Here is a 13,639-nt window from a genome sequence, read left to right as displayed (position 1 = left end):
AAGCTAGCCTGGCTGTTCCCTCCCTGTGCCAGGCCTCTACTGCCTACTTTCTCCTGCCAAGGAACAGAACACTCTTGAATAACCCATTCTCACTCATTGACTCCTTTTGTCCCCTCAATACCTCATGATCTGAGCCTTCATTGATTTTTCAGTTTCTTTTCTCTTTTTTTTTAAAAAAAAAATTATTATAAGTTGTATGTAACATATGTAAAATTTGTCATTTTAACAAATTCTAGGTGTACAATTCAGTGGCATTGATAATGCTCACTAGGTTGTGTAAGCATCTCTACTATCTATCACTCCAAACAGAAACTCCGTAACCAATATATAAAGTTTCCCATTTTCTCCCTCCTCAAACCCCTGGTAATGTCTGCTTTACTTTCTGTCTCTGAATGTGCCTCTTCTGGATATTTCATATATAAGTGGAATCATGATGTTTGCCATTTTGTGTCTGAATTATTTCAGTTCATGTAATGTTTCCAAGCTTCATCCATGTTGTAGCCTGTCAGAACTCATTTTTATGATGAATTATAAATAATATAATTTATATTATATATTTATATATAATATTATATTATATATTTATATATTTATATATAATATTATATTATATATAATATTATTTATATATAATATAAATATTATATATTTATATTAATATAATATAAATATTATATTATATATTTATATATATTTATATTATAAAAGGCGTCATATAGAGCATCTTTGGTTTACTCAATCACCTGTATATGGATGCTTGGATTGCTTCCACCTTTTGACTGTTTTGATAATGCCCCCATGAACATGCATGTACAAGTATGTGTCTGTGTCCCTGTTCTGGTTTCTTGGGGGATATTCCTAGGTGTGGATTTTTGGGTCGTGTGGTAATTTTATTTTAGTTGCTTCAGAAACCACCAAACTGTTCTTCACAGTGTTTGCACAGTTTTTATAGTTCCACCAAAAAGGAACAAGGGTTTCAATTTCCCTATATCCTTGCCAACACTTGTTATTTTCCATTTTTCTGATTTTAGCTATCATAGTAGGGATAAAGTGGTATCTTTCTCTGGTTTTCAGTATTTCTCTTGTTTATTTGTCCAACTTGGAACAACCTTAGGAAATACACTTAAATGCTCCAAATTTTAGATACCTTTTCCTATAAATAAGGAATTGAGTCCAGCTCTCTGGTCTGTACTAAAGGTGAGAGCCACCTGGAAGCTTTGACTACATGGGTGCTTGGATTGCTTCCACCTTTTTGACTGTTTTGAAAATGCCCCCCTGAACATGCATGTACAAGTGTGTGTCTGTGTCCTTTAAATAAGGAATTGAGTCCAGCTCTGTGGTCAGTACTAGATGTGAGAGCCACCTGGAAGCTTTGACTAGTCAGTTTCCTAGGCCCCTGTTGTGGATTTTGTCTCATTTTATGAATCAGGGGTGGGACACACATTTTTCTTTTCACTGCCCCCTACCCAGATGAAATCCTGAGAACCACAGACCCAAGTTTTCCTCTAAATTCTTTTCTAGCCCATGACATGGATGTCCTGAGGGACATGCTCCTGGTGAGGAAGGGGCCATGGGATCTACTATTGACATGAATAACAGGCTGGTTATTCTCCTGTACATATAAAATGAGGATGTAGTTGATCTGTGTATTAAAAATATCAGAATAAGATCTAAGGAAATAGTTTGTATCTCTAGAAGTGCTATTTGCTTATTTGCTCATTAATAAAGCTGAATAATTAATAGCGAAATTTTCTGTCAAGCTAAATTAGTAGCTGCTGCCATAGGGTCTGTTAGGATCCTGATATGTGACATATTATTTACTAGGCTATCAGGTGCATTACTAAAGGGCTGGCAGATCCAGAGGTAAGGACAGGACACCGTCTTTCACTGTATCAGAGAGCCATGCGCCTGCGAGAGTCTCCAAGCTGTAAAAAATATAAGCACCTCTTCCATCAGTTGCCAGAAATTGTTGTGGAAGATGTTAAACATGTAAGTAAATGTCCTTGAGTGCTTTGTTTGTCTTGTGTACTGGGGATTGAACTCAGGGCATTGCAATTTTAAGTGCATGCTCCACCACTGAGCTTCATCCCCAGTCCTTTTTAAGTGCTTTGGATTTAAACCTATTTACTTGTTTGTTTTTCTAACTGAAAGCAACCTAAGAACAGTTTTAGTGTGCATTTTCATTAGGACATGGAACAGTCAAATGCACATTTTGGATAGTGACATAGCCATTGCTCCCATTTCTACTGTAATACTCTCCTCCCTGATAAGATTGGGTCAGCTGGTGAGCACACCTGGATTAAGTGATGGAACTCTTGAGCAGGAACTCAGAGCATCTGGCAGTTTCTCCTGGAAGTAGGGGATCTGTAGAGGTCCTCCAATGACATGCTTTCCAAAGACCAGGATAGCGAACTCTCACAACCTCATGGGTGTGGAGTACACACTGTGTACTCTTTTAAGAGCATGGCTATGGAGTTAGGAAGGTTTATCCCCAGGACTCTACAGACAGGTTTACAGGTACTTTGAAGTGAGGCTAATGGATGCTTTTCTACTGCTGTTCCAGGTGACCATCACAGGCAGGCTGTGCCCACAGCGTGGAATGGGCAAGTCTGTATTTGTCATGGAGTCTGGGGACACTGCTGACCCCACCACAGTACTGTGCTCTGTGGAGGAGCTGGCACTGGACTATTACAGACGCAATGGCTTTGACCAGGGTAAACAGATCATCATTTTTCCTATTCCAGCCAGTCAGCTTGTGAGGGAACACCTTTACCTGGGGGTTTGTCAATAGAGGATTGTTATCGTCTCTCTTTCCTCGGTCCGTGGTAGAAGACACTGCTAAACTGGGCGCATGCTTTTTAATCCCAGCTGCTTGTGAGGATACAGGTTTAATGCCAGCTTCAGCAACTTAGTAACCCTGTATTGAAATAAAATTAAAAGGGCTAGGGCTGTAGCTTCTTGGTAGACTACTTACCTGGCATATACTGGACCCTGAGTTCAAGTCTCTGTACTGAAACAAAACAAAACAAAAAAGACACTGCTGACCAGGGGATATAGAAAGAAATTTTACTAACTATAGTTTTTAAAGGGGATCTTCTTCCCATTCAACCAGTATTCCCCACCCAATGTCTGTGAGGATTAGTGCTCTCTGGTGGGACCTTAGAGACTATCTTTGCTGTTAGAGTCGATAGTGAGCAGGGTGGGTAAGAAAGGGCAGACGACTGCCCGAGAGGTTGCCTGATGACACACTTGGTGGAGGGGCTGAGGGCTGGGCTGCTTAAGAGGGTTAAGACCCAGAATGCAGACCCAGAATCAGGTCATAACTGGAAGAAGCTTGAAGGATCTGCTCCTCCTACAATGATGAACTTGAACCCCAAGTCCTGCTACCTCATTTCCTTGCAGAATTCATTGTCCCTCTACCTGTCCACTCAAGAATGAGTGGAGCTGACCTCTTGTTGCCTCCTGCCCAACTGTGTGCTGTCCTTAGGTGTTTCAGTGTATGATGCACAGTCAACCTCTGAGGGCTGGAGTCTGTCTCTCAGAAGGTACCTGGTGAGTTTATGAATCTGCTGAGCAGGTCTAAGAGAGGAAGTGCACATTTGATTATGACAAAATTCACATTTGGAAGCTGGGACTGGCCATTTGAGAATACCTGAGAAAAACACACATAAGTTAGTTTAAATGTGCTTAGTTCCTCGTTGACATTTGTATCATGGTTGTTACATATACTTTGTGCAGTCAGTAGATTTGAGGTGTTAGCTTTCCTCTGAGGGCTTCTTCCTTGTATGCGCAGACATGATAGATGATGAACCCTCCCCCACCACAGCCCAGAAGGGCCTGTTGGCCATGGCTGCTCCTCCCAGGAGTGGAGCACAGTTGCTGACCACATGTGTTGTGATTGGATCCTGCATGTGCAGGCTGTATGTTTGTAGAGTTACTCAGAATGAGAGCTGCTCTGGATGTCTTTTGTCATTGTGGTAAACCCTGTTATATAACAACAGATAATGGTTTCATTTTAAAAAAAAATAATTGACTCATTTCTTATGTCACCTTAGAAACTCCTTCTGTTTCTGTGTTCACCAACATCAGCCTCTCTTTCCCTCTTTTATTCTTTCTTTGATTTTGATCTCAGAGAATGAACTGTAAATCCAGTGCTTTGTCTGAGGCCCAGGGTCAAGAGAAGACATTGAGCACTTGCCTTATAATTGGTAAAATAAAATTTGTCACTCCTGGCCCTTAGTAGAATCTACTGCTGAGTAGAAAAATAAAAGTAAATCATGGGAGGGAAGAACTACAGAGGAAGCTCCTTTGTTCTCTGTTGAAGACAAGGAATAAAGCAGGGCTAGTTGTCCTGGAGACACCCCGAGGGCCTGGCTCTAATGTTTTGTTTTGTTTTTGATTTTTATTAAACTTTTTATTATGGAAGATGTGAACATGACTTTGTGCAAAAGTGGAGAAACTTGCTGATCCTCCAAACTCACCCAGCTCTAGCCTTCCTTCTCTCCTCTCCTACCCATTTCCCCTGGAATTTGGAAGCAGACCCCAGATGTCCTCTCATGGTACTTGTTTTTGCAGCTCACATAGGCCACTCCTGGGGATTCCCATCCTCATGTCCAGGCAGGACTCTCCCTGTACCTGTGCTGTAGGGTAACTAGTATGAAAAACACTGATATCTTCAGATAGGTGAATATCAAGACATTACTCCACTTAAGCATTATGTGAGTGTTCAGATTAATGACAACTGTGGAAGGATGACTATGAGATAGAATTTTATAAAATATGGGTTTCTTTCTGGTGAGTGCTAAGATTAATCCATATAGTATCTTTATTACTTACAGGGAAGGGTGATGCTATTGGGGAAGAAGTGCAGATGCCAGTGAAGACAGAAAGATACAGTAGACCTGAAAAGTTTAGAAATAAAAGAATAGAATGAGAATTTAAGCCCCCAGATAATGTCATAGGAGATGTGAAAGAGGAGGCAGACTGAAGCAAGCCATGAACCTGAAAAAACAGTTGGAAAATCTTTTTATAGAATATTAAATATTTTTAATAAAAATGTATTTTTATATATAAATATATTTTTCATTTATTAATATTGATGCAATGAAAACGAGTCAAATGCTTGCTGCTGGGTTTTATTCTAGAGGGCATTTCACATAAAGGGCAATCTCAAACCCCTTCAAGGATGGTTATTTCTGAATTTATCAGGAGTGCACCAAAACTGACTTTAGTTGGCATTCACACGCATCATATGGCTTGCCAATAAGTTCAAGAAAATTCTGGCATCCATGTTCTTGACTGAGCAGTGTACACACAAGGACAGGAACTGATTTGAAGTCAAGGCCCAACTTTCTTCCTGGCAGGACAGGAGCCCAGTATCCTGGTACAAAGCTTTCTAATAAAGTTCAAGGCTTCAGGCAGTGTCCCCAAGCAAGTCCTGTTTTTGCCTCTGTCCTTTTGAATCATAGAGACATGCTGCAGAGACCAGGGGCTAGAACCAAGAGGGGGACAGAACAAAGAGAGCCCAGCGCAGCTCAGGAATGCAGGACAGAGGAACAGGTCACACACACTGCTGCTGATGAAGACTCAGGTCTCTGTCCCAAGAGCACTTTTGTGTAGGCACATAGTGAGCAAGCAGCCCCTTAGGCCAGCCTTCCAAACAGATGAATAGTGTCTGCTTTCTCTCTGTGCTTACTGTGGCCTCACACATGCATAGACCAGGGCCTGTGGTGTCAGAGTCTGGCCAACCAGAGGAACTTTCTTGCCAGTGTGTGCAGTGTGTCCCAAGTGAGGTCTGGTGTTTGGTGCCTCCTTTAGTCAAAGCAGTAATGTGGAGAGAGGTATTCATGTGGTTTTTTTCCCTTTTGGGTGTAGTGATATACAGAGAAGCTTGGCTTAGAATAACTCAGTGAATAGGGACTCTCTGGGGACAGAGGTCTGGGGCTATGCCAAAGCCCACCCCTTTACCCTGTTATGGACTGTGCCTTTGGCTTTCAGTGACCTTGGCACCTGATTTCCTTCTCCGAGGTGGTCTCCCAATAAGAAATGTGTGTGGAACATGAGGAAGGGGTGTCTAAACTAGGTGTTTTTAAGAAGGAAAGCCTCTATAAAAACCTTGAATATTAGAAACACTGAACGACCTTGTTTAGGTGAAAGCAACATAGTGTGTGGGTGAGTGAGGGGAAGTGTAGCAGCACCTACTAAGTCTGGGGGTTTGGGGATGACAAGTGCTCCCTAGTCTCCTCCTGTCAGTCCCCTTAGGGAAGTGTTCTTCCAGGTAGCTGGGAAATGACTACACCAGAGCCTGCCTATGGATTCTGCAGCCAGCTCAGCCTCTGCCACTATCAGAACCTCCAGAGCTGAGGAAGGAACCTGCTATTATTATTATTATTATTATTATTATTATAAGAAAATATGTTCCTTAGGTTATTCAATAAAGTGAGAACCACTGCTTTGTGGCTTTTCAATGTTTATTTGAACTTTTCTGTGATTACCAAGATTTTCACCCTTCAATGGGGCTTCTGTATCTAAAGAATATAGTATAATAAAATGATCTAGGAATGGCATGAAACTAGCATTTTCTTCAGAATAAAAATATTTCTATTATTTCCTTGAAATTGAATATGTAGCAGACAATACTGATTTTTCCTCCATGTATATGATTTTGTTGCAGGGATCCATGGAGAAGGGTCCACCTTCAGCACTCTGTGTGGCCTCCTTCTGTGGGATATAATCTTCATGGATGGGATACCAGATGTCTTCAGAAACGCCTACCAGGTAAGTCAGAAGTGCTGCCTCATGAAGAGTCTCTTCTGCATGCACCTGTGATTCATACCCACTTGTTAGTAAATTCCTTTCATATTGGGTTATATATCAGGTAATTTTCCAAATTGCATTGGTATTGAGTATTGTTGAGGAGTCTGCTTTCTTTAGGCACTCTATGAGAGCTTGCTTTCTCTGTGACACAGGCATCCCCACTGGACTTGTGCACAGACAGCTTCTTCACAAGCAGGGAGTCAGTCCTTGAGGCCAGACTGAAGATGATTCACAGTGCCCCTGCAGAGAACCTGCGAGCCTGGGTGGCAGCCACATGGCAGGCCCAGGAAGGTAGAGTGACTTCTCTTATCAGCTGGGACCGCTTCACTTCTCTTCAGCAAGCTCAGGTAACAGTTCATCTGTACAGCAAGGGCTGGTCCAAAAGTGACTTCTCTTTGGTGGGGGTATCTTTTTGGAAACTCTATCAAAATGTACACAGGTGTGTGTGTACAGATAGAAACACAGATAGTTTCTTTTTTGCTTAACAGGATGCTTTTTCTGTCTCTCTTAACTACTGGCCTATGAGTCATTGAAGTCATATTCCTGAGTCCTGACTAGCAAGTTCCCTCTTTCTCATTCTCAGATGTTCTGCAGGATGTCCACACAGGGCAGAAGCCTGCTAACTGATTGAGGAGAACTGATTCTCCAGAGCTCATCAGTGGGAACTTTAGTGGCTTTGGATCCCTCTATAAGCAGCAAAACAACCTCTGGTGTACCTGGAATCCATTTCTGTTTAATTACACTGGAGTTCTTTGTCTCCTAACTGCTGGAGCCTGTTTCAGGGTCTCTGCCCGAGGAAAGTGGCTAACTCTTCATGTGTTTTGTGTTCAGGATCTTGTCTCCTGCTTGGGGGGTCCTATCCTCAGTGGTGTGTGCAGGCGACTGGCTAGTGACTTCCGACATTGCCGAGGAGGCCTCCCCGACTTGGTGGTGTGGAACTCCCAGAGTCACCACTTTAAGGTCAGTGGAGCCAGAATGGAAAGTCATATTTGTAATTTTGTTTGCAGCTGAATCAGAGGCCTCACTTTAGACATTTTTGTGTGACTGTTTCCAAAACCAAATTCCTCAAGAGCTCCTGGGCTGAGCACTAGGGTTTGGGCAGAGGTATCCTCCTCCAGGCTGTGCACCACAAAGCAGCATGTTTCATCAGAACAGGTGAATGAGAGGAGCCATTGAGCATGAGGGTAGGCCAGGTCTCCTATAACTTCATCATGGAAGTGGCAATCCATCACCCTTGCTGCTTCTGTTGTCAGAACAAGTCACCAGGTCTGTCACACATTCAGAGGGAGAGGGTTCCATAGACTATGAACACCAAGAGCTTTTTTTTTAACTTTTTAGTTGTAGATGGACACAGTACCTTTATTTATTTTTATGTGGTGCCGAGGATTGAACCCAGTGCCTCATGCATGCTAGCCACGCACTCTACCACTGAGCCATATCGCAGCACTACCAAGAGCTTTCTGATGCTCCCTGAGAGTGAGCAATGAGCACCTCCTCAGTTGTCGTCCATGGGGTGCCTCACTTGCCTACCCTGAACCCTGCCTTGCTGTCCTGCACTGGTTGGTTGCTTATTATTGAGTTTTGAGATTAAAAATATACTTGTGTATGTATATATAATATATATTATGTAACATATATATTTTCTGGATACAAGTCTTTTATTGGTTTTATTTCATACAGGTCTATGGCTTCTCTTTTCATTTTTCATAATAGCGTCTTGGAAGAGCACTAGTTTTAAATCTTGACAAAGTTCGGCTTACCTGTTCTTTAGTGGATCTCATTTTAGGTGTCAGATATCAGAAATGCTTGCCTAATCTGATTACGAAGAATTCCTCCTATATTTTCTTTTAGAAGTTGTGCAGTTTTAGATTTTGCATTTAATTTTATGGTCTAGTTGAGATACTTTTGAATATAACGTGGGGTGTGCATTGAAATTGACTCTTTATATGGGCATATCCATTCGTTCCTGCACCATTTGTTGAAAAGACTATACTTTCTCCAGTGAATTGTCTTTGCACCTTTGTCAGAAATTAGTGATCCATAAATACATCCAGACTGTTTTGTTCTATTGATCCATTTGTATTATATGTTAATAATCAAGTAACTTCACATAATGTTTTACAGGTAGGTACTATAATTCCTCAAAGTTGTTTTGGTTGTTTTTTATCTTCTGCATTTTTATTTGAATTATAAAAACAGCTTTTCAATTTCTAAACAAACAGGAAAATCCTATTGGAATTTTAATTTGGATTGCTTTGAATCTTAAGTCAGTAGGAGAAGAATTGATATAACAGTATTAAGTCTTGATCTTTTCACATGAAGCAGATATGTTTACTTAGATTTTCTTTCATTTCTCTTAGAAATGTTTTTAGTTTTCAGTGTTTAGTTTTTTTTTTTTTGACATTTAATTTGTTCTTTGTCTTTTGTAGCATTTCGTAGATTTATTAAATGTTTTATTTTAAAAGTACTATTTAAAATGTTCTCCAAAACTATTTTTTTAAACTTTTTAAAAAAATTTTTACAGACTGCATCTCATTTATCAGGTTGATCCTCATTCAGTATTTCATATTTTTTTTCTTTTTTTTTTTTTTTAATTGTAAACAAATGGGATACATGTTGTTGCTCTGTTTGTACATGGAGCCAAGGCATACCATTTGTGTAATCACAAATTTACACAGGGTAATGTTGTTTGATTCATTCTGTTATTTTTTTTCCTTTCCCCCCACCCCTCCCACCCCTCTTTTCCCTCTATACAGTCCTTCCTTACTCCATTCTTACCCCCCTCCTTAACCCTAACCCTAAACCTAACCCTAACCCTAACCCTAATGCTAACCCCTCCCACCCCCCCATTATATGTCATCATCCGCTTATCAGCGAGATCATTCATCCTTTGGTTTTTTGAGATTGGCTTATCACACTTAGTATATTTCATCCATTTGCCTGCAAATGCCATAATTTTATCATTCTTTATGGCGGAGTAATATTCCATTATATATATATGCCACAGTTTCTTTATCCATTCATCAATTGAAGGACATCTAGGTTGGTTCCACAATCTGGCTATGGTGAATTGAGCAGCAGTGAACATTGATGTGGCTGTATCTCTGTAGTATGCTGATTTTAAGTCCTTTGGGTATAGGCCAAGGAGTGGGATAGCTGAGTCAAATGGTGGTTCCATTCCAAGCTTTCTGAGTAATCTCCATACGGCTTGCCAGAGTGGCAACCCCACCAGCAATGTATGAGTGTACCTTTTTCCCCACATCCTCGCCAACACCTATTGTTGCTTGTCGATAATCGCCATTCTAATTGGGGTGAGATGGAATCTTAGGGTAGTTTTGATTTGCATTTCTCTTATTACTAAAGATGGTGAACATTTTTTCATATATCTGTTGATTGCTTATACTTCTGTGAAGTGTCTGTTCAGTTCCTTAGCCCGTTTGTTGATTGAATTATTTGTATTCTTATAGAGTTTTTTGAGTTCTTTATAGATTCTGGAAATTAGCACTCTATCTGAAGTATGAGTGGCAAAGATATTCTCCCACTCTGTAGGCTCTCTCTTCACATTACTGATAGTTTCCTTTGCTGAGAGAAAGTTTTTTAGTTTGAATCTATCCCAGTTGTTGATTCTTGCATTTATTTCTTGTGCTATGGGAGTTCTGTTAAGGAAGTCTGATCCTAAGCCAACAAGTTGAAGGTTTGGACCTACATTTTCTTCTATAAGATGCAGGGTCTCTGGTCTAATTCCGAGCTCCTTGATCCATTGTGAGTTGAGTTTTGTGCAGGGTGAGAGATAGTGGTTTAATTTCATTCTGTTGCATATGGTTTTCCAGTTTTCCCAGCACCATTTGTTGAAGAGGCTATCTTTTCTCCATTGCATATTTTTGGCCCCTTTGCTAGTATGAGAAAATTGTATTTATTTGCGTTTGTGTCCATGTCCTCTATTCTGTACCATTGATCTACCTGTCTATTTTGGTACCAATACCATGCCATTTTTGTTACTATTGCTTTGTAGTAGAGTTGAAGGTCTGGTATTGTGATACCCCCTGCTTCACTCTTTCTACTGAGGATTGCTTTAGCTATTCTGGGTTTCTTATTCTTCCAGATGAATTTCATAATTGCTTGGTCTATTTCTATGAGGTACATCATTGGGATTTTAATTGGAATTGCATTGAATCTATATAGCACTTTTGGTAGTATGGCCATTTTGACAATATTAACTCTGCCTATCCAAGAACATGGGAGATCTTTCCATCTTCTAAGGTTTTCTTTAATTTCTTTCTTTAGTGTTCTATAGTTCTCATTGTAGAGGTCTTTCACCTCTTGTGAGATTGATTCCCAAGTATTTTATTTTTTTTCGATGCTATTGTGAATGGGGTAGTTTTCCTAACTTCTCTTTCTGAAGATTCATCACTTATGTATAAAAATGCATTGGATTTATGAGCATTGATCTTGTAACCTGCTACTTTACTGAGTTCACTTATGAGTTCTAGAAGTTTTCTGGTGGAATTTCCAGGTTCCTCTAAATATATAATCATGTCATCAGCGAATAGGGATAGTTTGAGTTCCTCTTTTCCAATTCGTATCCCTTTAATTTCTTTGATTTGTCTAATTGCTTTGGCTAGAGTCTCAAGAACAGTGTTGAATAGAAGTGGTGAAAGAGGGCATCCCTGCCTTGTTCCAATTTTTAGGGGGGATACTTTCAGTTTTTCACCATTTAGAATGATATTGCCCATGGGCTTAGCGTAGATGGCCTTTACAATGTTAAGGAATGTTCCCACTATCCCAATTTTTTCTAGTGTTTTGAGCATGAAGGGATGCTGTATTTTATTGAATTCCTTTTCTGCATCTATGGAAATAATCGTGTGATTCTTAACTTTAAGTCTGTTGATATGATGAATGACATTTATTGATTTCCGGATGTTGAACCAACCTTGCATCCGTGGGATAAAACCCACTTGATTGTGGTGCACTATCTTTTTAATATATTTTTGTATCCTATTTGCTAAAATTTTGTTGAGAATTTTTGCGTCGATGTTCATTAAGGATATTGGTCTGAAATATTCTTTCCTCAATATGTCTCTTTCTGGTTTAGGTATCAGGGTGATATTGGCTTCATAGAATGAGTTTAGGAGGGTTCCCCGCTCTTCTGTTTCATGGAATACTTTGAGGAGTATTGGAATGAGCTCTTCTCTAAAGGTTTTGTAGGACTTGGCTGAGAACCCATCTGGTCCCGAACTTTACTTTGTTGGTAGGCTTTTGATGACCTCTTCTATTTCATTGCTTGAAATTGATTTATTTAAGTTGTATATATCCTCTTCGTTCAGTTTAGGTAATTCATATGTCTCTATAAACTTGTTGATGTCTTCGAAGTTTTCTGTTTTGTTGGAGTATAGATTTTCAAAATAGGTTCTAATTATGTTTTGTATTTTACTCATATCTGTTGTGATATTTCCTTGTTCATTCCGAATTTTAGTAATTTGAGTTCTCTCCCTCTTTCTCTTTGTTAGTGTGGCTAAGAGTTTATCAATTTTGTTTATTTTTTCAAAGAACCAACTATTTTGTTAATTTTTCTGATGTTTCTTTTGTTTCAGTTTCGTTGATTTTGGCTCTGATTTTAACTATTTCTTGTCTTCTACTACTTTTGGTGTTGGTCTGCTCTTCGTTTTCTAGGGCTTTGAGCTGTACTGTTAAGTCGTTTGTTGATTTCTACTTCTTTTGTTGAATGCGCCCCATGAAATAAATCTTCCTCTAAGTACTGCTTTCATGGTGTCCCAGAGATTTTGATATGATGTGTCTTTGTTCTCGTTTACTTCTAAGAATTATTTTATTTCCCTCCTGATGTCTTCTGTTTTCCCTTCATCATATAATAGTGTATTATTTAATCTCCAGGTATTGGAGAAGTTTCTGATTTTTATTCTGTCATTTATTTCTAATTTCAATCCATTATGATCTGATAGAATACAAGGTAGTATCTCTGTCTTCTTGTATTTGCTGACAGTAGCTTTCTGGCATAAGACATGGACTATTTTAGAGAAGGATCCATGTGCTGCTGAGAAGAAAGTGTATTCGTTCTTTAATGGATGGTATATTCTATATATGTCCGTTAAGTCTAAATTGTTGATTGTGTTATTGAGATCTGTGGTTTCTTTATTCAATTTTTGTTTGGTAGATCTATCCAGTGGTGAGAGAGGTGTGTTAAAATCGCCTAGTATTATTGTGTTGTGGTCTATTTGATTTCTGGAATTGAGAAGGATCTGTTTGACGTACATGGATGAGCCAATGTTCAGGGCACAGATATTTCTGATTGTTATGTCTTGTTGATTTATGCTTCCCTTAAGCAGTATGTAATGTCCTTCTTTATCCCTTCTGACTAGTTTGGCTTGAAGTCCACATTATCTGAAATTAGGATGGATACTCCAGCTTTTTTGCTGTGTCCATGTGCATGGTATGTTTTTTCCCATCCTTTCACCTTTAGTCTATGGATATCTCTTTCTATGAGATGAGTCTCTTGCAGGCAGCATATTGTTGGATTTTTCTTTTTAATCCAATCTGCCAGTCTATGTCTTTTGATTGATGAGTTCAGGCCATTAACATTCAGGGTTATTATTGTGATATGATTTGTGTTCCCAGTCATTTGACTCATTTTTGTTTTTTGACATGATTTGGTTCCTCCTTTACTTGGCTATTCCTTTAGGCTAGTTCCTCCCATTGCTGTTTTGCATTGTTGTTTTCCATCTCTTTCTTATGGAATATTTTTCTGAGAATGTTCTGTAATGCCAGCTTTCTTTTTGTAAATTTCTTTAGCTTTTGTTTATCATGGAAG

At 39.4% G+C, this 13,639-nt stretch overlaps 1 protein-coding gene across 1 annotated transcript in view; it reads left to right on the top strand.

Annotated features, from left to right (window-relative positions):
* FAN1 (FANCD2 and FANCI associated nuclease 1) overlaps positions 1-13,639 on the top strand; it is a 47,647-nt gene that overhangs the window by 19,073 nt on the left and 14,935 nt on the right. Inside the window, exons 8-12 of the mRNA XM_079121913.1 lie at positions 1,825-1,989; positions 2,564-2,714; positions 6,674-6,777; positions 6,969-7,163; positions 7,648-7,776. Of these exons, the coding sequence (XP_078978039.1) occupies positions 1,825-1,989; positions 2,564-2,714; positions 6,674-6,777; positions 6,969-7,163; positions 7,648-7,776 (744 nt within the window). The remainder of the gene's footprint in view (positions 1-1,824; positions 1,990-2,563; positions 2,715-6,673; positions 6,778-6,968; positions 7,164-7,647; positions 7,777-13,639) is intronic.

This window comes from Sciurus vulgaris (genome assembly GCF_902686455.1).
Source record: "Sciurus vulgaris genome assembly, chromosome: 2".
Taxonomy (NCBI): Eukaryota; Metazoa; Chordata; class Mammalia; order Rodentia; family Sciuridae; genus Sciurus; species Sciurus vulgaris.
The sequence above is the reverse complement of the archived record's forward strand: the minus strand, read 5'-3'. Positions and strand labels throughout refer to the sequence as shown.